At 38.1% G+C, this 26,339-nt stretch overlaps 1 protein-coding gene across 3 annotated transcripts; it reads right to left on the reverse strand.

The window, feature by feature from the left end:
* Nucleotides 1-90: 90 nt before the first annotated feature.
* Nucleotides 91-24,818, reverse strand: LOC103709732 (probable ADP-ribosylation factor GTPase-activating protein AGD14). 3 transcript variants are annotated; one of them, XM_026805692.2, is made up of 15 exons: nucleotides 24,567-24,818; nucleotides 24,161-24,321; nucleotides 9,625-9,795; nucleotides 9,252-9,313; nucleotides 8,959-9,046; nucleotides 8,795-8,856; nucleotides 8,624-8,717; nucleotides 8,054-8,479; nucleotides 6,407-6,877; nucleotides 6,126-6,302; nucleotides 5,935-6,039; nucleotides 5,747-5,830; nucleotides 1,857-1,998; nucleotides 1,691-1,760; nucleotides 91-871 (listed from the first exon to the last, which is right to left on the reverse strand). In XM_026805692.2, exons 3-15 carry the CDS (start codon nucleotides 9,664-9,666, stop codon nucleotides 733-735), a joined length of 1,962 nt encoding a protein of 653 aa, XP_026661493.2. In that variant the 5' UTR covers nucleotides 9,667-9,795; nucleotides 24,161-24,321; nucleotides 24,567-24,818; the 3' UTR covers nucleotides 91-732. The 3 variants fall into 3 exon arrangements, with proteins under 3 accessions (XP_026661493.2, XP_026661492.2, XP_008793443.2); XM_026805691.2 differs by lacking the exon at nucleotides 9,625-9,795; XM_008795221.4 differs by lacking the exon at nucleotides 9,625-9,795 and having other exon boundaries at nucleotides 6,407-6,862; nucleotides 24,567-24,816.
* Nucleotides 24,819-26,339: the final 1,521 nt, after the last annotated feature.

A 26,339-nucleotide genomic window follows, 5' to 3' on the forward strand; every position in this document is an offset into this window, starting at 1 on the left:
GATAAACATCATCATGTGCAGCAGTGTGTGGCCAAAATAAAGCAGTGCCCCTGGAAATATACATTTTCAGCAAAATCTACTAATAGAATATTCACAATCAAGAGAATCCAGTATCTTCCTGAAAACCTTACGATTTCCTTATCATTCAAAGATTACTCCAATAAATATTCAAAGCTATCTGATACATAGCTAACTGACAAATATCCAAAGATGATTTGCCATTTACACATAAGAGAACTCTACTGGCATAATGTTACATAGCCCCTTCACAGACTCAGGCAATAATACATACGGAAAAGGAAACAGCATGAGGAAATTTAAAAAAAAGCTTGGGGGGGGGGGGGGGGGGAGGGGGGCGCAGAACAGGGGAAGACCCATAATGACTACAAACTGTAAAATGAAACAGCACAGCCCTGAAAGTTTGCATAATCCAATCTCATGACCGCAATAATTTACAGTAAATAAGGACTGAAAAATGACTAGGTAGCCTGCTTAATGCTCCCTTCTTTCAATCAGAAAATATTTGCCTTTTTCCTTCTCTTCATGCTAGTTTTACATGAAACCTGGAACTTCTGCTCTGACCACACTGGCCAAATACTGGAAGTCATGTCACCAGGGCTGACTGTTTTTAAATCGTTAACCAGAGGATTTGGTGAAACATGTGGGTTTTAAGCCATGATCGGTTAAGTATTTGCCAGCATAAGCAGCAATCAATGGCTTCACTTCTCATTTCTATCCAAAAGGGTTTCCTCCAGCAGGAGAAAAAGAATTTGGGGTGCTCGGTAGGGAGTATCGGCCAGCTGGATGATGATCAATACCTATACTGCCAAAAGCAGCTCCCTCACTGCCAAGACCTACAATTCCTTGATGTCTGCAATGATACACATAAAATGTTCACATGGCTTTGGTACTTTTTTTCACGAGAAAAATTGCCTATGTTACTATACAAGCAATATTTTGCACGAGTATTTTGTAAGTCCATGATAATACAGATAAGAGGGCACAATGCAGTTGAGGTGGCGAGTCCCAATTGTGATCATTTATTTCACTATACTCTGTTTCCAGTTTCAGGATCAGACATTTTATTTTGAACCTTAGATGGTTTCATGAAAGAGAGTTAGCAACTAAGTTTTCAAGTAATTAGTACTCGACTAGGTAAAGCAGCTACTTTATCAATTATGATCAGAAAAACTTTGAAGTGATATAAAAAATGCAAATGCAGTTGAGGTGGCAAAGTCCCAAACCTGATCTTTTATTTCAGTAAGCTCCATTTCCAGTTTCAGGATCTAATACTCTATTTAGATGGTTTTATGTAACAAGGTTGGTAACTGAGGTTTCAAATAGGTAAGTAGTAGAACTAGGTACAGAAGCTATATCATCAATTATGACCAGGAAAGTTTTGAAGTGATACAAATATCACTGTCAAACCAAAGTGTAATGAAGGTGGCCATCAATTTCCAGTTGCAGGAGATCGGCTTAGTTGAAAGATATAACAATCTGATTAAATAGGTAGATGATCTGAATTTTGAAAATATTGATCAGGACATGATAATGCACCTGTTTGTTTCAATCTTAATGGACAGATAGATAATCTACAGATTTTGATAATCGTTTGCATGTCTTGTAATTAGCTAGAATGATTATTGAAGAAAAGAAGCAAAGAAATAACAGATACTGTTAAAAGACTTACACCATGGGAACCATATTGGTAGGTACATGATGACGCATGTTGCTTGGGACCTGCTGCATCATATACAGACCTGAGGATTGAACTTGGCATTAGCAACATTTACAAATAGAAAGGTTACTCTAAGATATCAATAGTGGCAAAGTCTGAAGATATGGTATAACTTTACTTGGAGATATGGATGATAGATAAGATGGTTGCTGTGATGGCATCTGTCGTGGGGAAGGACCTCCAAAGCTGCAACTGCGTAGTAAGTTTCGTGGAACACTCATGTTTGGTATTGACCCTTGAAGAGATGCCATAGATGGGAACTACATTACAGAAAAAGACATATTTAGATTGCATAGATATCTGACGGTAACTGCGTATGGATTTTTTCAGGCATCGTATATGACCTACAAAATCATGCATCACGCATTCAAATCCTTGTGAGAGATAAACATCAGCAATCTCAGAATTTAAAGCTTAAGTTGACTGGATAACAAACTTTGCTCAGAATGACAAGCTTCTGCAAGTTCAGATAAGCTGGTCAATCTCGTCAGACTTGACTGGACCTTATGTTTTGTTAGACATAGTTGACCTGGGTTAAGTTTTAGAATAGGAAAAAGGGGAGAGAAAGAGAAGGCATTTTTATCCTCTATTAAGTGGCCATGTTTCTTGAGTTGTGACAAAATGGAGACCAGACTCGCTGCCTGACATGAATCATCACCAGATACAGCTAAAAATTAGTTGTTTTCAGCGGCATTATAGCCTGCAGGTATTCCAATTGATCAAAATAAATTTGCAATTGGAGTTCCAATTGAAAGAGACAGTAATGGCATCGACATATTATTGACAAGTAGTTAAATACTTACTGAATCCAAGGCAAAACAATGATACTTGCTGGATTAAACAGAACCATGGGAGGATCAGAGTGTTCACTGATAGTTTTTTATTCAGGTCAATTAATAGATGTTGTAAAACGATCTCTAGATATTCTGAGTTAGATATACAACAGAACAAATAATATGACTAGATCCATAAATTATACGCTCTGCGAAGGGCAAGTGTCTCCTAACCAAAATGGGATTTTACTTGCTGCTTGTTGGGAATCATCACCCCATTCAGTTAATATTGAGTCGTTTTGGGTCTTGAAGGCATTCCAATTGAAAGCAATCATGAAATAGCATTGACACACTCTTAGCAAGCAGTTTCATACTTGCTGAATGCTTACTAGATTAAACATAACAAGGGGAAGATCAAACTGCTCATTTACAGTTTTTTATTCAGGTCAATAATAGATGTTGTACAACAATCCATGAATTTTCCAACTAGTTGTGTAACAGACATCGGATTGTTGAAGCTGAAGGCCAGCAAAATGAACAGTTACAGACTTACAGTGCAATGCCAGGAGAATCGGTGAATACTACAATAATTTGCATGTCAGAGTTTCTAATAAGCATATCATAAAGGACATATTTATGCCCAAATATATTTATATTTATGTATAGCACATCAAAGAATTTATTGCTGCAAACAGAAATATACAGTAAATAAGATAATAACAATCAGAGAAATTAGCTTGGAATTTCCTGTGACGCTGTCAAATATGTAAAAGAGGAATTATAATGGTTCTCCACAAAGATCATCAAGTTGCAGCTAACTTTTATTTCCTCATGGCAAATAAAATGAAATTCAATAATAAAACATTTTCAGATCTTAAATTAAATATCAGGTGGGTGGTGCCAGTACTTTGACCATTATAATCCACCCAACCATAGCTCATTTCCTAAGTCTTGTAACCACAACTGGTTTCTAAAAAAATAGAGGGATTAGTACTTTTGTCCACATGATAACTTATTTTCTAGAAGCCTGAGACAACCAGAGAGACCTCAATATTGAAGGAACCAATAAAAAAGGCATCTACTGCACGAGGCTCGCACCATTGTAGAGTCTGGGACCCGTGCATGAAAAAAGGCTGTTTCAATGTGACACCCAGGTCACAATGGAGCAACTTTGTTGTTGCACCAAAGCCCACCCTCTTACTGAAGGAACCAATATTACAATAAATTTCTCTTGATGGCCACGATAAATATACAGAGATTTTTGGGCTTAACATTTACCAAACAAGAAATATTCAAAGTTGTCTATGCTTATCTCAAGACAATATGCAATTGACCAGAGGACAAAAAATATGCAAATCCTGATAATTGAGCCCAAGTGACAGAAACCCTGAAAATTACATATTCTTAAAATTGTGGTTACATATATATATTATTAAACCACAATTTTAAGAATATGTAATCTTCTGGGTTAACATTGGATTCAAGAGAGGTCAAATTGGCTGAAGGGTCTAACATATTATCCTTAAAATATATGTTTCTTGTACTGGTACAGTACAAAGAAACACATATATAATGAAATGGAAAATCTCCTATTCTTTGACACCAACATAAATTAGAATCGACATAACACCAATGGACTTTACTACTTATTCTTGTCTACCATAACAGTTCAACTTTTAAGTTGGAGCAAAGTGCAACACCTTGAACACTGAAATTTAGCCCGAAGACTCGAGCAATATACTCTATTCAGATTAACCATCAGACTACGTGAGCTGCTATAAGTTGATTCCTTTTTTAAAGTTTGAGTGGTTTTTGACTAGATGATCTATATTCATAGAGATTCTATGATAATGATATCAAAAAGAAACTAAACAACAACTAATAAAGTTCTATAATTTGTAACTAAGATATTTAGACATCAAAGGAAATGGTACTGATGATTATAATCTGCCATCTGACATGCCTAATACCTCAACCTGCCTAGACAATCTATATATTTCATGTACATGTGTACAAAAGTAACTGGATACATACATGTATGTATACTTGCATCCATACATATACATATTTGTTAATAAATAGAACAAATTAAACGACATAGAAATATGCCAGAAAAATACTTATCATTTAAACACCTATTTTATTGCAATAATAACATGTAAACCAAAAAGGAACAAATTTACCTTACACATTAAACAACATTGCAAATTGTTTGGAAATTAAAATGGTTAAAAATTTAAATTAATACAAGTAACCCTACCATGTGATGAATAATCAATACAAACTTGGAAAAAAACAGCTAAACAATTATCAGTCTTAATTTGTAACAGAGGTGTTTGGACATCAAAGGAAAAGGTGCTGAATGTTATACTCTGTCAGATGACATGCAAATACCTTCAACCTACCACACTCTAATACCTAACAGCCATAAAAGATGGTCAAAATTCAACCTGCCGAAACCTAGGCTGGCCACTTCACCACTGGTAAGGCAGCTGACTCACTTTTAGGGCAAGCCTAGGTGGCGGGAACTAGGCAGAGTGGCATCCAGGAGATCACCAAAATCTATAAGTTGACACCAGACCACCATAGTCTATAGGTTGGTACCTATACATCCCAATCTTCATAAATTCCAACCTTCAACTGCACCAAGAAGTGAAATTTTAAAAAGAAGACTTTTGAAAAGAGATCAATCCTCGTACGAAAAGTCTTGCATATCATTTGCAGAAAGAGCAGACTCATACAATCCTGATTGCCCTCCTCTGTTTAATAACAAAACACCTCTAACAAAGAAAGTTACCCAATGAAATCAATCTTCTTTAGCAATTCCTCTACCCACCCAAAGCTTCTCCAAAAACTACGCCTTTCACAAGCCAATATTGCCTCTTGTACTTCTTAATCAACCAAAAAGAAAAGGAAAAAGAAAAAAAAAGGCCACACTTCTAAATTATCAAAGTGACCTTAAATGTTTACATTCCATACACGCCTCTCCGAGGAGCATCTTTTCTTAGAACCCAGTTTTTCACTTCATCCTTAATCAGAGATAAAAGCATGTCATCTTCATCCCATCTGCCACATGGTTACAATCAAATAAAAAGGTGTTTAAAATTGTGCACAAATTTTGCTGGGCAATCAGTTTTAAAGTGCACAACATGAACCTCTTGGTCTGAGGGCTTTTTGCCCATTTATTGATATCAAATCTTATATTCAACTTTTGTAACAAGATGAACTTGCATACCATGGGAGCACTAAGTGGAGCTGGTTCATTGGTGAGATCAAATGGATTTGCTGATTTCACTAACTGAGGATATGCTGGCACTATCTGAAAGGGAAAAATTTATGTGCAAGTCAGCTTCAGAAGAAAGGCAAACACCATGCACTTATTTGCGATATCTGTAAGGAAACACAGCAAATCCATGTACATACCATTCCTGTGGGATATTGCATTCCATACCCCATGCCAAGCTGGGGACCTCGTAGATAGCCTGAAGGTGATAAAGAAGCTGTTGAAAAGAGCGAAGTGAAAAGATCCTGTATATGTTTAACATTTATGAGTAATGATAGGTAATAATAACATGAAACATGCGTCCATGACAAGACATCTTAATAATGACAACCTCTGGAAGTTCTTTCCTTCCACTGGTTTTACTATCTGCGGAAGAGGGTTCTGATGAAACTCCAGCATTTGTTTCTTGAGGCGGTTTTATGACTATTTGAGATAGATGTCCAGGTGGCGCACCAGCTGGGGCAGACAAAGATCCAGGCATGTTCAGTGCTGGTGATGAACTGCATATCTGGAAAAAAAAAGATGCAAAAGATGTAACCTAGTATATATCTTGTATTGTACATAAACACATGCGTGCATAGTATATATTTGGCACAAAATAAATAAGTTTACCTGGTTGTTTGGAGATCCAACAGCAGATAAGCTAGATGGTTGATTAATAGACTGACTGCCAGCAACAGGAAATAGCAAAGGCTGTTGTTGTTGCATCATGGGCAACTGTGCTCCGTCCTGTGTTTTTGGAGAGGAATCAACACCAGGAACAGGCAAAGTTGACATATTGCCTACTGACGCAGATTCGGGAATTGATAATTGGGCTAATGCAGATTCCAGAGTATTGACATTTGCAACCACTTGAGGTGCTTCCTGTTGGCCAGTCACATCAAAAGATGCCCAATCTCCACCACCAGATGAAGGAGAGGCTGTTTCTTGACGAACAGCTTGTTGCGGTGCTTCAGCAGCAGGAGGCACAGGATCCGCACTAAAAGAAATCAAATTTCCAGAGTTTGCCCTCTTCAATTGCACTGAATTTCCATCAGTGGATCCTGGGCTACTTGACGATGAGGTCCCCTGGAATATATGATACTTTTCAAGCATTAGTGCTCTAATTTAAAGGCTTTCCAGGAGGAACACAGCATTATGTTTTTTTTATAGGAGGCAATGTGGTAACAGCTGACAACTCAGGAAAACAAAAGAATGGACTATAAAACCAATGAATCTTAACAATAAAAAACCGGTCCAAATGGTAGGTTATCATTTTTATCGTATTTGTATTTCAGAGTTAAGGAACTAGAATATATCAATCATGAAGAAGGAACCTAGAACCAACCAAATATGGAAATAACCTCTTTGTGGATAGGATGTCTAAATTATATCTAGATATGACTGTGAGAACTGATGATTATTAGATAAAAGATGTAGAGCATTTTAGTTGGTTATTACCAACCTGTGAAAATGGAAAATTTTTGTTAGCTACAACTACATGATTATTTGTGTTGGTTAATCTATAAGGATTTTAAGATGGATTCAGGAAACAAGATTAGGCTTGTCACGAAAATCAGAGGATGCTCAGTTGGCATAAGAGCTTGTACTAATATTAAGGGATTGGACGAGCTAATGGGAGTTTATGAAAACATTTACAAAATCTTTGGAGAATATTTGAGAGTTTTGTTTTGATCAAGGACCTGCCATTTGATAAGAATGACAATGAAAGATTCCAGAATCCAACACCTGACATATCGAATCAAGCATCTATGTCATGATTATAGTAACAAAGATTGTGCAGGCTAATGCATGTTTGGTAAGATATGCAGAATAAGATACAATGGAGGTTGGAATTGTATGTGTGAGTTAGCGATAACTTAGACAAGCATATGTAAAAGTGATCTTTTTATTTGACTACTTCAGTCCTTACAATTCAAATCAATGATCATCTTAATTGTTAGTGATACTACAAAAAAATTAAGGCTGGCATTTCATTTTATCTCATACTGTAAGATGCTCGTATCTCTGTTAGAAACTTTCTTACAAGGTCTGCTTAACATAATCATGTACCATACATGGATTTGTTATATATTACTATTTCAGAGATTGAGCAAGAACTTTACAAAGTAACTAAAAGACAGCACTGCAGGGATAAAATGCTTTGTACCAATTTATGATAAAATAACTTGAACGAAAAGATCGGTAGAAAGCTGAAAAAATATGTTACTACTTATGCACAAGCAGCAGATCAACTATGTAAATCAATTACAATTCTACCTGTGTCTGTGCAGAATTATCACAGCTGGCTTCATTTGATTTTGGTGGGTCACCAACTCCAATTGCTGGCATATCATCACCTAGAACACCCTTTACAGGGCGTATCATTGGGGGATTTGTCACATTGACATGTTTCTGATGGTTTGGTGACCTCCCCTCTGACTTTGGTGCATCTGGAAGCCTACGGTCTTCAAATCTCCAGTTTTGGTTTCCATTTCCAAATCTGTCATCTCGAAGCCTATCATCTACCACCTCAAATCGAGCAGAACTTCTTCTGTGATCACCTCGATCATATCCAGGACTTTGCTCTCCATAACTATATCTCAAATTTCTGTCGCCATTTCGTCCTAGATCATATGGCGGGCTTCTTGAATCATTGCGATATGATTCCATCTTTCTGTTTTCATTATAATCCTCCCTAACACCCTGCAAGATGCACATACATAAACCATTTTTGAAAAAATATTTGAAAATGCAACAAAAGCCGTTCAGCAAGTTTGATCACATTACTGGCATCATGCTAAACAGAAGCAAACTTCTAAATTCAATTGTGAAGCATTCAAACATTACCTTCATCCTTGGAGGCCTGTCAACATTTCTTTCTGCAGTAAATCTCCGATCCACATAGACATGCTTAATGAAGTTTCTAAGTCTATCAATATTACTGAAAAGGTAAAAAAAGGGGATTTAATTTTACCATTTAAAAAGTATTAAAAAGCCAAATCTTGGAGCCAGTATAACCTGCTATCAGCAAATGAATGCCGATGTGGATCCCACTCCTTGAAATAAATTCCCCTGGCATGCTGGAAGTAAGGGTAAGCCATCCAATAATCCAATAATGTTAAACAACAATGAGATGATTATATGAACTCGGGAAAAGAGAAGGGGAAAAGGCACAAGACTACCTCATTTCCCCCTTCTTGAAGGGCGCTAACTTCTTGTGAAGTAAATTTAGCCATTGATACTGATTTTACACGGTGAGTGAACTCCCGGCTGGCAAATAGATAATGTCAAATTAACAATGAAGCTAATGTTCTAGCTAATAATCTGCAAGGAACCTCTAATTATCTATCAACCCCTTGTCAGGTTCGGTCCAGATACATGTCATAAACAATATACAACAAATAGTATGTAAACATACTGAATATTTCAAAGCAGAAGATGAAAATTCATAATGAAAAATCAAACAAATACTCACTGTACTCCACTGCAGTTCGTACAAATGAAGGTCCAGAAATTTGTGCACACATATTGCGGTCCCTGTTCACATATGCATGCTAGCAGAGTTATTACTTGATAATATACATACTAAATCTTCTAGTGACAGATTTCTGCAACAAAGTTGTGAAGTCAAGGAACTAATTCATTAGATAAATCCAGTTTAAGTGAAGGCACAAAAACAAAAAAAGATGAATTAGCAAGCAATTTGTTCATATCCAAGAGAATGGCTCATTTATAGATGTCATGCTTTTGTAATTAAAGCAATCTCATGTTTGAAAATTGTATGATGCAAAAGAGAAGTGGAGGTTCTGGTTTCAGCTACAATAAGTCTTGGATGCTTTTCCACTTACTCTAGTTTTTCCCCTTTTTCCATTATACAAGCTACAAATCATTTCTCCCTCAAAAGCAATTTATAGACTGTCTTTTATCTACCATTGGACAGCTAATTAATTAGCAGGTGCAACCCACACCAGATTCCCCATCAGGATATTGTCCCCTTCTGAAGATAAGTGCAGGTTGTCCTGAAATTATGAAACTGAAAGGCTTCAATCCCCAAAAAAAGGAGGCATTGATAAGGCAAAAGAATGATCATAAGTTTTTGAATTTAATAAAAAAACTACAATATCACCTTAAAAATGATACAACTTTGATGTATCCAATGCATAAAGAAACTACCACGATTCTAGTCCACTGAAACATGTAATTTTAGAGCAAATGAGATGATTTGAACTAAAAGCAAGTTGATGGATTAATGGAAGCTCCTGAATTACAATATTCTAGGAAACTGTAAAACAACTGGAATAATTAACATTGCCGTCCGCATGCCCTTCTATTTTTAAGTAACAGCATTTGGCATGGACGAATATGATAAAATCAAGTATGAAAGGAGTGCATGATGGGCCATTGCAATCACTTGATTTACCACCATTTGATTTATTTATGTGAATGGTGTAGTACATAGTCCTAAAGATGGCTGCAATCCATCACATGTGATCACTTGGTACATCAATCTAAGGTCACAGTCAAGATTTCACATATCATAAGTGGCTTCATATTATGATTAAATTAGATATTCTTGACTAAGAGACATTGTTTCAAAGGAAGAGGAAAATATGATGAGTGCATTTATTAGTCTTCTACAAATATAAAGGACATAATTGGAAAGAAAGATTTGGCAGCAAAACTGGATACAAAGAGGGAGCACGATGCTCCAACAAAAGTGGAGTAAAAGAGTCATGGAGTAACATGCAAGTATTTCATTTATATAGCAAACTAGATCATGAAATATTCAATGCATGTGGAGGACAGCTGTGATTAATTTTTTTGTTTATTAAAATTTACAGATTTTTTTAAGAGGGTGAGAGAGAAAGAGAAAAATGGTTGATATTTGACCCTAGTGACCTAAACAGGGATTTGAGAGATTTACATTGCATCCATATTTTTAAGAATATCGTTGAGATTTCTGCATTGGGATTCGAGAAAGAAACCACATTAAAAGAGATCATATTTCCTTTCTCACATGCTAATCATGCGAAGAAAACATAGATCGTTCAACCAAGATACAAGTATCCAATGGATGCTCCAAAATTCCGATTATATATAGTAAAAGATAAAAGATATAGATGTGAGGCTTTGGGTGGCAAGGAGAGGGCTGGGAGAGCCTTTTGATTCCTGGAAATGAACTAATTTGAGAAATGCTACCTAATTCCTTCAAACTAATGCCCAAGGTTCTCTCAGATGAAGTTATCCTTATTCAGTTGTTTGTTACAAAAATTAAGGAAAAAGACTTTTAACCCAGTTTTTTTGTGGAAAAAAAAATCATTGAATGGGAAAAGGATTGCTAAACATTAGGACCCAGATCTAGAGAATTGATAGGATATATAAAACAAAAATCCTTCCATCTTCAAGGTGAAAAACTGCAGTAGCCCTTGGTAAAGCAACTCAAAGCTAATAAATAGGCATACTCTTAACATTAAGGGAATGAAGGAAAGATGTTGCATCCATGTTAGAAGGAAAGCTTAATACTTAAGTGTCATTTAAAAAGAATTAGCCAGTTAGCATTAAGCACAAGGCAGAAAACCAAGCATTTCCAAAACCTAAATATTGGTAAGATCGCTGCACAATTAGAATAGTATTGCGAGTAACAACAACAATAATTTAAGAAAAGAACCATAAATTTCAAATAAATCCAGAAAATTTAAAATGATTTGAGATTCTGAAAGAAGGTAAGGAATTGGAACATTTCATAAAATTCTGGATTTATTGCAGTTAACATGAAATTGTGAGTTAGATGATCATTGCCGAGAAACTTTTGGTTGTCATGACAAAACTGCCTTCTCTTCTTCCTTACCATTCTCTTATCCTCCTTTCTTTGAATACTATCCAGGATAAGTGTGACTTAGACACTTGAAACAAGTTTCATGTACCAAAATGACCAGAAGCAGAATGGTTACTGTATGACATAACTATATGTTTATTTTCAAATGGCCTGTTGGGTTGGTGCTACACTTCATGTCAATCTAGTCTCTCAAAAGACAGAAGATGAAGTGTAGTTTTACTAAGTGCCCTTTAATAGGTTAACATATGCAAGACATTCAATTTTCAAAGCATGAGTGTCATGCCATCCTAAAGCATGTTCAAGTATTTGACAGCATGTCTGAATTTCAGAATTCTAAATTGCCTAAGTGTCATTGGTACGAAAGTATGCCCAAAAATAGCGGGAGAAAATGAAAGAGTAGATGCCCTATAAGCCAATCATTTGATGGGTTTCTCTTTGTAATCCTCCAAATCATGTACTTTGACACTCGATATATATCAATAAAGGCATTGTGTTTCATCATTTGCTGCTTATCTATTTTATTATTGGATGATGAACCCCATAAATTAGGACATTGATTTTAGGGTTATGATGAGATTATACCAGTGAGACCTAAAATCCTAAAATCCTAATTTAGAATATTCCCAGTCAAATTGGTATATTGAGTCGGGGATCAATATTACCGGAAAGACTGGCACATCTTATGTATGCTCAATGTAGAGGGTGATTGATCTCACAATCACTTGTGTCAGACACTAATACAAAGATGTGGGTGCTCATTAGAGGAATGAGTTCACTGAAATGACCAGCCATGAGAACATCTTATGGATTCTTACTTAATTATCAAAAGATGGTTCTCATAGTGGGAGTTGTGCAAGTGATCCTTAGACCTGAGATCACCATGGTACCTTGTGCACTTGAAGCTATATTTTGGTTTACCCTCATTCACGACATTGCGTTGTGTACGGGGTATTCTGGATATGGTGGATTTTGTACGAAGGTTGTGAGTAGGTCAACAAGGAATCAGTCACTTCTAGTAAGAGAAGGTAACATCCTACTTACTCTAATCTTATGATGATTCACGAAGCCTTTGATCAAAGCAAAATGAATATTAGAAAGAGTTTCTAATGTTTCATTGTTTGAATTATCATATAAAAGATTGAGAGAGACATGAATAAGTGATTGAGTTTGATATTGATCCATACTCGAGCACTTATTCAGGATGTAGTATGACTGAGGGATTGAATTGCACAGTAACTTTCCACTGAAGGGTATGTTTGGATTTGTCCAATACATTCCTCATCTTCCGGGTAGACATGATACGTTGCTAGACGTCAATCATGTCTTGTGGGTTGATCGGATCAAAGAGTTTGATTAGATCAAAGCATCAGAAAGGTTCTGATTGCTAAGTCAGGTTTAGCACTAAATTGAACCTAAATTGGATTAGAGGTATTCTAATCAGGTTAGGTCAACTTGCACCTGCACCTACTGCTGGCTAAGATAAGGAACCCAATGGGTCACACACAAGGGAATTGATCAAGGGTCTAATTGGATTAGATCATGTTTGCAAGATGAACATGCTAGCACGTGTTGCAAACCCTAGCTCCTGATTCAAATTAAATTCGAATATGATTCTTAGATTTGGTTGATCTAATATGATTAGATCATGACCTAATATGGGTTAGCCAAGAGTTGAAACCCATTTGGCTTTAATTAGACCTGATTTGATTAGGTTTAATGTTTTCTTTAAGTTGGTTAAACCCAATTGGATTGGGTTTGATAGGGCCTTCACTTCTGGACCATTGGATCGCTTCCTGGATGAAGGATCTGGTCCACTGGTTAGCGCCTGAATCTGGACCACTGGATGGCTCTCTGGATGAAAGATCTGGACCGTTGCTCAGCGCCTGAATCTGGACCACTGGATGGCTCTCTGGATGAAAGATCTGGACCGTTGCTCAGCGCCTGAATCTGGACCATCGGTGATGGCATCTTACTTCTGGACCATTGGATGGCACCCTGGATGATGATGTCTTGATCTGGACCATTAGATGGCACCTAGATCTGGACCATTGGCTTTGGTTCACTGCATTTGGGCCCTTGGATCATCAGGATTTAAGAGGGAGATGTGAGAAAGAAGTTGATACACCCTTCTCCTTAGCACCCCATCATGATGGGATGCATCTCTTGGCACATGCCTCATCATGATGAGGTGTGTGGATGGGATGCATCCCTTTATGATGCATCCCTCCATCTCTTATAAATAGGAGGTGCCTTGGGGTTCTAAAGATCATCCAAGAAAAAGCCTCTCCTTCTCTCTCCCTTATCCCTTCTTTCTTACAAGCCTCTCTCTTTTGTCCTAACCCAAGACAAGAGGGTCTTCTTTAGGACAAAAAGGCTAGTGAATGTTTTAGAGGTAGAAAGGAAGAAGTGAAGGAAAATCAGCCAATTAAATCCTTTGGAAGGATTGAACAATTAGAATCAAGTTTTGGTGGAGCTAGAGTCTTGAACCCATTCCTGTGTGGATCAACATCGGAGGGTGAACATTTGGGCACCTTAGGACATCTTCAGACATATTGGATATAGCGTGATAGGTATTCTTCTATACCAAGATTATATTTTCTACATTATTTGGTTATACTATTAAGGTGATCTTGGCTTATTAGGGTTTCATATAATGGGTTTTATAAGAAAATTTTATAATCCCGTATCTTCCGCTGCGCCCTAGGGCACTGGGAAACCCTAACAGTGGTATCAGAGCCACCCTTAATCAGTTTAACCAAATGATAATACATGCTATTATCTTGATGCTATGAGATAGCTAGGTTGTTTGTATGCATGATTAGTTTATGCTATGAGATAGTGTTATATTCATGTTGTAGCACAGTATAATTGCTAGTACTAAATTATAGAATATGCAATGAGACCAATATAGTAGTATGAAAACTTTGGGCTGACCCATTCTGGAACAATCGACTCAGTTGGTGTCTAGGAAGGAAGCCACAGGTGGTTACTTAATTAGGACCTCACTCTCTGAGTGAGGGGTGCCTCCCACCTGCTTTCCTGGCCAATTATTTGATTGTCCTTTATGGTTGAGCTTAATGTTAGTAAGATACTATTATTTGAAAGCCCTCACTAAATTCATAATTAAGTCGTAGTGTTAATTGCTTTAAGCTGAGCCATTCTGAATCAATTGACTAAGTTGGTGTCTAGGAAAGAGGCTACAGGTGGTTATTTAATTAGGACCTTACTAAGTAAGGAGAGCCTCCCATCTGCTTACCTGGCCAACTATTTGATTGACCTCCATGGAAAAGCTAATTGCTGATATAACACTATAAAGGTCCTTCCTTCATGCTTAGATATTATTATGTCAATATCTACGCTAGCTTGTTGTGATTCCCACAAGGCTAGTATTAGGGATTGATATTGTAATATCTTGGTGCATATGATGCATATGGCATATTTTAATATGTTGCCTTGTTGTGATTCCCACAAGGGCAGCATTATTCAAATATGACTGTATAAAAATGAAGGGTTTGACTTAACTAGACACAATAGTTTGTTGTGATTCCCACAAGACTATATGTGTGCTAGAGGACAGAATAAAGTTGGGAATTGCATGGGATACAATTGGAAAGAGTTTCCTACCTTTGAACTTATAAGGGCTTGTTGTGATTCCCACAAGGTCTTTTATAAGGAATTTGGATCTCAACCCCACTAAGAAAATTAGTATTTTCTCGTTCATCATACTTGAGGGTTATGACATTCGATAAAAATAGTGGGAGTAACAATTAGATAGAAGTCCTTGTCTGATTGAATACATGTCATCATGATTGGTCTGCTTATATTAGTGTTCTTTGTAATTATAGATTAATTCTGCAAAAATGGCATCTTCACTCTCACTTAGAGGTATCTTAGATACAAACAAATTGACTGGTCCCAACTATGTGGATTGGTTGAGAAATTTAAAGATTGTTCTCACACAAGAAAAACTTTCCTACATTCTTGAAACCCCTGACCTAGGGTCAGCAGGGGAAGATGCAACTGAGGAGGAATTGGCCACATATCGTATGTGGAAAAATGATAGTTTGACTGTCAAATGTATCATGCTTGCTTCTATGAATAATGAATTGCAGAGGCAGCATGATAGCATGGATACTCACTCCATACTCCTTAACTTAAAGGAGTTATATGGTGAGCAGAGCAGAACTGCTAGATATGAGATATCTAAACAGTTGTTCCGTGCTAGAATGATCGAGGGATCATCTGTGCAAGACCACTGTTTAAAGGTTATAGACTTAATCACTCGATTAAGTCAACTTGGTTTTGCTATGGACAGTGAGCTCAGTCAGGATTTGATCCTGCAATCACTACCCGACTCATTCTCGCAGTTTGTCGTGAATTATCACATGAACAAACTGAATTCCTCCCTGCCTGAGCTTCTAAATATGCTGAAAACAGCAGAGTCTCACATCAAGAAGGACAAGGGTCCGATCCTTCTTGTTGGTGAGAGCTCAAAGAAGAAGTCGGGCAACAAGGGTTCAAAGAAAAAACTAAACCCTAAGAGTCGCATCAAAAAGAAGAAGGGAAAGAAAATCTCTGGACCCGGTACCTGTTTCCACTGTGGCAAGACGGGGCATTGGAAAAGGAACTGCAAGAGCTTTCTTGCAAGTGTGAAGCCTGATGCAAGTGTTGCATCAAAAGGTATGTTTTTATTACATGCCAATATGACATTAAGTTCTTCTGATTCTAATTCATGGGTATTGGATACCGGTTGTGGTTTTCACATATGCAAATCTTTGTATGGACTGCAGAAAATTAGAAGTCTGAAGAAAGGTGACTTCGAGCTATATGGCGCTGGAGGAGAATCCATCCAGGCTGAAGCTGTTGGCACCTACATACTGGAGCTACCCTCCGGAAAGTTCTTGAAGCTAGAAGACTGTTATTTTATGCCAAAAATCATTAGAAATGTAATTTCAATTCCTTTGTTGCTTAAGAAAGGATTCGAAATAAATGGAAAGAGCAATGGTTGCTCTATTTCTTTATCTAATGAGTATTATTGTCATGGCACTATGGAAAATGGTCTTTTAGTATTATGTCTTAATAATGTTATGTTTCATATTGGCAAAGATAATAAAAGAAAAAGAGAAAATATTAATAATACCCTCCTCTGGCATTACCGATTAGGTCATATTAGTGAGACAAGGTTACATAAGTTGTATAAAGATAAATTCTTTGACCCTTATGATTTTGAATCATTAGGAACTTGTGAATCTTGTCTTATGGGTAAAATGACCAAGTCTCCATTCTCGGGACATGGAGAAAGGGCAAGTGAGTTGTTAGAACTCGTACACACTGATGTGTGCGGTCCTATGTCAACTCAAGCTAGAGATGGATACTCTTACTTCATCACATTTACTGATGACTTATCAAGGTTCGGTTTTGTGTATCTAATGAAACATAAATCCGAAGCCTTTGATAAATTTAAAGAGTATCAAAGTATGGTCGAAAAACAAACTGGAAAGTGTATTAAAATCCTTCGATCTGATCGAGGAGGAGAATACCTTTCTAGTGAATTTTTAGACTATCTTAAATTAAAGGGTATACTCTCTGAATGGACACCTCCATATACGCCACAATTAAATGGTGTAGCTGAAAGAAGGAATCGTACCTTATTAGATATGGTACGGTCCATGATGTGCTTCACAAATCTTCCAATTTTCTTTTGGGGACATGCCCTAGAAACTGCTGCATTACTATTAAATAGAGTACCATCTAAGTCTGTATCTAGCACTCCATATGAGATATGGAAAGGAAAGAAACCTAATCTTAAGTATCTTAAGATATGGGGTTGTCATGCTTATGTCAAAAGAAATTTTGGACATAAGCTAAGTGCTAGATCGGACAAATGTATATTTGTAGGTTATCCTAAAGACAGTTTAGGATATATCTTCTATGATCCTACCGAACAAAAGGTATTTGTTGCTAGGCATGCCACTTTCTTGGAAAAAGAGTTTTTCTTAGAAAAAGGCAAGGATAGAAGAATTGAACTTGATGAAGTTCAAGACCTACAAGGTGAGACACATAATAATCCTCAACCAGATGTACCCATGGAAGAGGTACAACCACTACACACTACTCCTCTCCGAAGGTTAGAAAGAGTGCGAAATGCACCTAAGAGGTATGGATTTATCATTGAGAATGATGAAGCCCACATCATTGATAACGATGACCCTCTGACCTATTCGGAAGCTGTCAAGAGTAGGGACTCTGACAGATGGCTAGACGCCATGAAATCCGAGATAGATTCTATGTATACAAACCAAGTGTGGACTTTGGTTGATGCACCTGAGGGAGTGATTCCAATAGGGTGCAAATGGGTATACAAGAAGAAGATAGGAGCTGATGGCCAAGTAGAAACCTACAAGGCCAGGCTAGTGGCAAAAGGTTTCAGGCAAAAACAAGGCATTGATTATGATGAAACTTTTTCGCCAGTAGCTATGCTCAAATCTATTCGGATTATCCTTGCTATAGCTGCATACTATGATTATGAGATATGGCAGATGGATGTCAAAACCGCCTTTCTTAATGGTCACCTTGAGGAAGAGGTTTATATGACACAGCCAGAGGGATTTGTCTCAAAAGGGAGAGCAAATCAAGTATGTAGGCTTAAGAAATCCATTTATGGATTAAAGCAGGCATCTAGGAGTTGGAACATCCATTTTGATATGATAGTCAAAGAGTTTGCCTTCATTAAAAATATAGATGAACCTTGTGTGTACAAGAAGACTAATGGGAGTGCTATTGTCTTCTTGATATTATATGTGGACGATATATTGGTCATTGGAAATGATGTTCCAATGATGCAATCGGTCAAGACTTGGTTATCAAAGAAATTTTCCATGAAAGACTTGGGTGAAGCATCCTATATACTTGGTATAAGGATCTATAGAGATAGATCTAAAAGGATGCTAGGTTTGTCCCAGTCTAGGTACATTGATAATGTGCTGAAGAGGTTCAGCATGGATGGAAGTAAGAAAGGTTTCTTACCCATAGGACATGGCATACAACTCTCTAGGAAGATGTCTCCTAAGACATCTGAAGAGAGGACTAGAATGAGTTCTATTCCCTATGCTTCAGCAGTAGGGTCGATCATGTATGCTATGTTATGTACCAGGCCTGATGTAGCTTATGCCTTAGGTATGGTAAGTAGATTTCAGGCAGATCCCGGGGAGGATCATTGGAAAATTGTGAAAAGCATTCTCAAATACTTGAGAAGGACTAGAGATGTTTTTCTGATTTATGGAGGATCAGAATTGAAACTAGAAGGCTATTCAGATTCTAGCTTTCAATCTGATCCAGATGATAGCAAGTCAATCTCTGGATATATCTTCACTTTGAATGGTGGAGCTGTGAGTTGGAAAAGTTCCAAACAGCAAACTGTAGCTGACTCAACCACTGAGGCAGAATACATAGCTGTTAGTGAAGCTGCTAAGGAAGCAGTCTGGATGAAGAAGTTCATCACAGAGCTGGGTGTAGTTCCTGAGATTGTCGGACCAGTCCCAGTTTATTGCGATAACACTGGAGCAGTTGCACAGGCTAAGGAACCAAGGTCTCATCATAGATCCAAGCACATTTTGAGACGCTTCCACCTTGTTCGAGAGATAATCGAAAGACAAGACGTCAAGATTGAACGAGTAGACACAAAGAACAATATAGCAGACCCATTTACTAAAGCTCTACCACAGCAGCAATTCAATCGTCACCTCGATTGTATGGGGTTAAAATATAAGGGCGATTGGCTTTAGTGCAAGTGGGAGATTGAAAGAGTAGATGCCCTATAAGCCAATCATTTGATGGGTTTCTCTTTGTAATCCTCCAAATCATGTACTTTGACACTCGATATATATCAATAAAGGCATTGTGTTTCATCATTTGCTGCTTATCTATTTTATTATTGGATGATGAACCCCATAAATTAGGACATTGATTTTAGGGTTATGATGAGATTATACCAGTGAGACCTAAAATCCTAAAATCCTAATTTAGAATATTCCCAGTCAAATTGGTATATTGAGTCGGGGATCAATATTACCGGAAAGACTGGCACATCTTATGTATGCTCAATGTAGAGGGTGATTGATCTCACAATCACTTGTGTCAGACACTAATACAAAGATGTGGGTGCTCATTAGAGGAATGAGTTCACTGAAATGACCAGCCATGAGAACATCTTATGGATTCTTACTTAATTATCAAAAGATGGTTCTCATAGTGGGAGTTGTGCAAGTGATCCTTAGACCTGAGATCACCATGGTACCTTGTGCACTTGAAGCTATATTTTGGTTTACCCTCATTCACGACATTGCGTTGTGTACGGGGTATTCTGGATATGGTGGATTTTGTACGAAGGTTGTGAGTAGGTCAACAAGGAATCAGTCACTTCTAGTAAGAGAAGGTAACATCCTACTTACTCTAATCTTATGATGATTCACGAAGCCTTTGATCAAAGCAAAATGAATATTAGAAAGAGTTTCTAATGTTTCATTGTTTGAATTATCATATAAAAGATTGAGAGAGACATGAATAAGTGATTGAGTTTGATATTGATCCATACTCGAGCACTTATTCAGGATGTAGTATGACTGAGGGATTGAATTGCACAGTAACTTTCCACTGAAGGGTATGTTTGGATTTGTCCAATACATTCCTCATCTTCCGGGTAGACATGATACGTTGCTAGACGTCAATCATGTCTTGTGGGTTGATCGGATCAAAGAGTTTGATTAGATCAAAGCATCAGAAAGGTTCTGATTGCTAAGTCAGGTTTAGCACTAAATTGAACCTAAATTGGATTAGAGGTATTCTAATCAGGTTAGGTCAACTTGCACCTGCACCTACTGCTGGCTAAGATAAGGAACCCAATGGGTCACACACAAGGGAATTGATCAAGGGTCTAATTGGATTAGATCATGTTTGCAAGATGAACATGCTAGCACGTGTTGCAAACCCTAGCTCCTGATTCAAATTAAATTCGAATATGATTCTTAGATTTGGTTGATCTAATATGATTAGATCATGACCTAATATGGGTTAGCCAAGAGTTGAAACCCATTTGGCTTTAATTAGACCTGATTTGATTAGGTTTAATGTTTTCTTTAAGTTGGTTAAACCCAATTGGATTGGGTTTGATAGGGCCTTCACTTCTGGACCATTGGATCGCTTCCTGGATGAAGGATCTGGTCCACTGGTTAGCGCCTGAATCTGGACCACTGGATGGCTCTCTGGATGAAAGATCTGGACCGTTGCTCAGCGCCTGAATCTGGACCACTGGATGGCTCTCTGGATGAAAGATCTGGACCGTTGCTCAGCGCCTGAATCTGGACCATCGGTGATGGCATCTTACTTCTGGACCATTGGATGGCACCCTGGATGATGATGTCTTGATCTGGACCATTAGATGGCACCTAGATCTGGACCATTGGCTTTGGTTCACTGCATTTGGGCCCTTGGATCATCAGGATTTAAGAGGGAGATGTGAGAAAGAAGTTGATACACCCTTCTCCTTAGCACCCCATCATGATGGGATGCATCTCTTGGCACATGCCTCATCATGATGAGGTGTGTGGATGGGATGCATCCCTTTATGATGCATCCCTCCATCTCTTATAAATAGGAGGTGCCTTGGGGTTCTAAAGATCATCCAAGAAAAAGCCTCTCCTTCTCTCTCCCTTATCCCTTCTTTCTTACAAGCCTCTCTCTTTTGTCCTAACCCAAGACAAGAGGGTCTTCTTTAGGACAAAAAGGCTAGTGAATGTTTTAGAGGTAGAAAGGAAGAAGTGAAGGAAAATCAGCCAATTAAATCCTTTGGAAGGATTGAACAATTAGAATCAAGTTTTGGTGGAGCTAGAGTCTTGAACCCATTCCTGTGTGGATCAACATCGGAGGGTGAACATTTGGGCACCTTAGGACATCTTCAGACATATTGGATATAGCGTGATAGGTATTCTTCTATACCAAGATTATATTTTCTACATTATTTGGTTATACTATTAAGGTGATCTTGGCTTATTAGGGTTTCATATAATGGGTTTTATAAGAAAATTTTATAATCCCGTATCTTCCGCTGCGCCCTAGGGCACTGGGAAACCCTAACAGAAAAGAGGGGAGGGGGGTTGAAACACTTGTTCAGCTGTCTTCTAAAATGTTGTATGGTACAAAGTAAAATTTCTCAAAACAATACCAGCACAAAGAAAGATTCCATATCTAGGAGTGCATTTGTATTCAAATAAGCATTTTAGCAACTTAACCACCAAATATTACCAATTTTACAACAAATAATGTTAAATGAAATTTTTTGTGGAAATAGCCCACGCAAATTCAATCTACATGCAGAGGCTACAGAAGAGGCAACAGAAGAGCAAAAGGAGAACCACAAGTCAAAGCACATGACTTGCAATCTCATCTATAGTGATAAATGTCTGACAAGACCATGATGGGTCAAAATGGAAAATGAAAGAACTCAAAATACAAATAAGGGTCCATAAAGGTCCGCCTTAGGTTTCTGCATGGATTGTAATACCAAACTATAGCTGTCCATACTGGGCATACTGACTCATACCAATAGCAAACCAGTGCTTGGTGCACCCCGTATACCAAGTATCAATATCAAGAACTGAACCTTATTGACACTATACCACCTGAGCACCAATACAGGTACCAAAACTGGTATTGTTAACCAAGGTTTGCTAGACCATATTGCCTGGTACCAGGAGTACCGTATGGTATTGGTACCGAATTGAAACTCAGAACGGGATGTGTATCGAGTCTCGATACGCCAAACCAAATCTCGTACCAGATATACATACACGCAACATAGTATCAGTATGGAATCTAATATCGAGATTGTGAACCTTGCTATTAACGTTAGATTTCTGTAGTAACACTTAATTTTTTAACATCTATAGTTGACCACCAAGTAAGCGGCATAGGTGAGCCAGACCAATCCACACTAGACTCATTCAAAATAGGATTATAAAACATTAAAACAAATCAAAACATTTCCCACTATGACCAGTCACCATAGTCCTCAATGAATTGAAATTAAATCAAGACTTATGAGTAATTCTGAAAATAGATAACAAGTGTTGGTGCTTCATTAAATTATCCAAGTTTCCCATAGGTAAGGCTATCCATAGGCTACATTAGAGTATAGAAATATTTTCTTAATTAAAGTACCAGGCCATAATAGAATAAAATCTAGCCAGAGGCCCACCATCTTAACTCCCCTACCTAGAGAATTTGACCATGCATTACTAAACTGCTGATTTTTGGCATTATTTTAAACATGATCCATAAATGCTGGAAAAGGCAAAACAGATAAAAATGTTGCCATTTTTTTTAAAGAAAAAAACAGATTATAAGGAAATCCAGATCAAATCATTAATTTTTGTTCTACAATTCTTATTTCTCACATGCACTGTCCACTCTTCTCAATTATAAGCAAACTTCACAGCCAGCAATTTCAAGGTATGGCTGATGCAACTAAAATTGTTATTTTACCTTTGCATTAATATCTGGTTTAGTTAGTATTCCATGAGGTAGCCACGCAAGCTTTCTTGCTTCTAGAGTAGCCGGTTTAGCAAATTTTAGAAACTTGTAGAAATTAATGAAACTTCTCAAACTAATTTATTACTGAGAATTTTCCAACTAATTCATGTATGGCTGTATTAGGGAATGTCAAGCCCCCTTAAAAAGCTAATGAGAAATGCTCTGTGTGCTTGCTCTTCTACCCCATTTGTTCCACAAGCCATTCAACAAGGTTAGTGTAATTCACAAGGGGTTTTGAATCAATATTACATGCCACGCCAATGCCACATTGGCCGAGCAACTATTAGGTAAATGAGCAGCACCTTGTAGCATTTTCCCCATAGCTAATGATTTATAAAATCATGAAGCACTGCTAGAGAGCTTTAGGCTAGGGTTTCAATCCCAATATCCCACCTCAAATCTGTCAATCACCTGAACATCACGCGGCTTACAAAACATGAAAGAAGTGAGAAGTCTCTAATTACATACGTGTGTATTCCTTCAATCCCAACCAAGATCCGTCGAACTGGTACCGGGACCCATACCGGTTGGCACCCAGTACGGTTTGATACCGGACCGAACCGATAGGGCAGTGGCAGGTGGCCCATACCCAACTTGGTTCTTAATTGGGTTGACTCGGTGCAAACTAGCTCTGGTTAGGCATCGACCAGTCGATCTGGCTAATTTCGGCCGGTCCAATATCGGTTCCAGCCGGTAGCCGAAACCTAATATGAATGATGAACTGGGTTGGTTCGGTGCGGTTCGGTACTGCCTGAACTAGACGGTTTGGCCCGGTTCAGCGGACCTTTCCCAACCATTCAGCCAGCCTCGTGTCAATCTCTCTGATTATCAAAACCTTGTTGCCCTACAATCCTGGATTTGTTTGCATGTCAAGATTACGTTTATGTTCTCTTTTCCAAGAATAAGACATCAGATTGAGGAATATACGTAGAATATGCATTAACAAAAGAAATAAGAAATACCAGATTATTGCAATTGATGCATCTCCGGTTCGCAGGAAGCTTCAACAGCCCTCGGATTATCTTCTCGTTCTTCTCGTCCTCTTTCATCCGGTTAGCCATTTTCTCCTCAGAATTTTCCCCTCGCTCCCTCTAACTTCCCTAATCAGCGTCGAGACCCGGTTCTAAAATAGGAAAATAAACGCAAAAGAACCTTAAATTCAGGAATCAAGAAACGAGTCCATTAATGCCATCTAGATCATCAAAGAAACCGCAAAATAAGAAAACAATATGCATAAAATCAATTTGACCCAACAAGAACATCTACATCCAAGAACAATTCAAGAATTCCTGAATGGATCGCCAAGATCCACAATGCATCTCGTCGTTGATGAAACCCTAGACGATATACAAGCGACGAAGATCATACCTCGTTCGATCTCCAACGAAGGATGCAGAGATGAAGAGACGGAGAGGTAGGAAATCCGAATGCGGCGATGGCAAAAGAAAGAAATATCGAAAAGCTGCATCGACTTGCTGAGAGATCTCCGGGTTTCCTTTGTCTCTCTAGGGTCTGGAGACGAAGAAGATTTGTAAGGCAAAAGCTCTGGTATTCTTTTGGCTCTTCCTCTTTAAAAGGTGAAGAGAGAAGGTGGTGTTTTCTAGCTCTCCTTCTCCGCGGTTAATAACAGCAAACTTTTTTCATTATATAGATGTCGCCGGTTTCGACGGTGGGCGAGGGGTTGTTGCCGGTCCAAGGATGGCATGAGCCACGGCCCAATTACTGCAAGTCATTTAACAAAATAACGGATTATTAACAACCATCAAAACTTGTTGCGCGATTACCTAAATGACCCTGGCATTTCAGATCTACGGATCAGATGGTCCACAATCAATCCTCCGCTTGCCGGTGGCCCTTCCGATTTCCGAATTCCGATAGACGGTGTAGGAACAAACAAACACCTGATGAGCTGTAACATCAAAATGACGGTGGGGATACTAGCTAGCTGACGGTACCGATATGTTTCCAAATTTTGTAGTTGGGGTGCCACGTGTCACGGTTGGGGTTACTTAGATGGCAGATGGACGGTGGGTTCTTCTGTCATCTTGCATCGAGGTGGCAACAGCTCGCCGTTATGAACGGGGGCAGGCTGAGGTGGGAGGGAACGTTAACAGCTGCAGTCGGCGGGCGTGTTCAAGATTCTAGATTCTAGATTCTCCGTACGGGTTAAAAACGTGAGTCACTGCAACGGAATGTGCATGGACTCACGTTTTGGCTGCCCGGGTGACTGGGTCATAAACCTGCTATAAAAACTTCACGCCATCCACATGCGATCTGTTAATTAACAATTTTATTTTTTCCCCTTCTTTATTATTTTTTGGTTGCGGATGGGGTGGGGGGAGTGTTTGCAGTTTTGGTGCATACAAAATCTAGCAACAGTTCCCACTATAATAATTCAAAATTTCGCTTAAAATAACTAGTTGAAAGATAATTTTTAGGTTCATTAATTTTGTATAAGTATCCAAAATTTTCTCGACAAATAACTGATATAAGACTACACATATGCCTACACGGATCCTCATATATTTCTCCATTCAAGTCCTGACGTCCTTGTCAAGCTAAGAATTAAAATATATTCAAATCTAATCACAAACACCATAAATGATCCGTGGTCAGCCTCCATAAATCCATATTGCAGTGTTCTTTAGTTCATATAGGCTATTCGCCGAGTTCACTTTGATAACATTCTGTCATTTTTCGAACTCAATACCCAGATCCGGCTATATGACATGGACGCATACTTTCTAGGGCAAAAACACCCATTGTCCCCTTTTCTGTTCATCCTCTGCCAGTTCTTATCTCCGCCTCTACGTGATGCTGTTGAAGGTGGTTCTTTGAAGGATAAATTAGAGAGGCAATTTTGGTGGGGGGCAGGACTCAGATGAGAAGAAGCTTCAACTTGTTTCTTGGAATTCTATTTGTTCACCAAAGTCTTATGGGTGGTCATGGTTTCCAAGATTTAAGAATCAGGCGACAACATTTCATGGCAAAGGCAGCTGGGCAATTGGTTCTGCAACCAAACTCCTAATGGAGTACTCTGTTATATATGACTTTCAGGGGACATGGACAACTTACATAAAAGAGTATATTCAACACTTGATCAGTTTGTACTATAGTCAGAGGTACTCGGAATCATCTTAC

This window comes from Phoenix dactylifera, chromosome 8 (assembly GCF_009389715.1).
Source record: "Phoenix dactylifera cultivar Barhee BC4 chromosome 8, palm_55x_up_171113_PBpolish2nd_filt_p, whole genome shotgun sequence".
NCBI classification, from domain to species: Eukaryota; Viridiplantae; Streptophyta; class Magnoliopsida; order Arecales; family Arecaceae; genus Phoenix; species Phoenix dactylifera.

What these genes read in the sequence shown, in the direction of transcription:
- LOC103709732 (XM_026805691.2), bottom strand. Translation starts at nt 24,259, where the DNA reads ATGGCTAACCGGATGAAAGAGGACGAGAAGAACGAGAAGATAATCCGA. An exon ending in ATAATTCTGCACAGACACAG is followed by an intron (nt 6,878 to 8,053) that starts GTAGAATTGTAA and finishes ATGCTTGAAAAG; the next exon opens with TATCATATATTCCAGGGGAC. An exon ending in TTGGATCTCCAAACAACCAG is followed by an intron (nt 6,303 to 6,406) that starts GTAAACTTATTT and finishes TTTTTTTTCCAG; the next exon opens with ATATGCAGTTCATCACCAGC.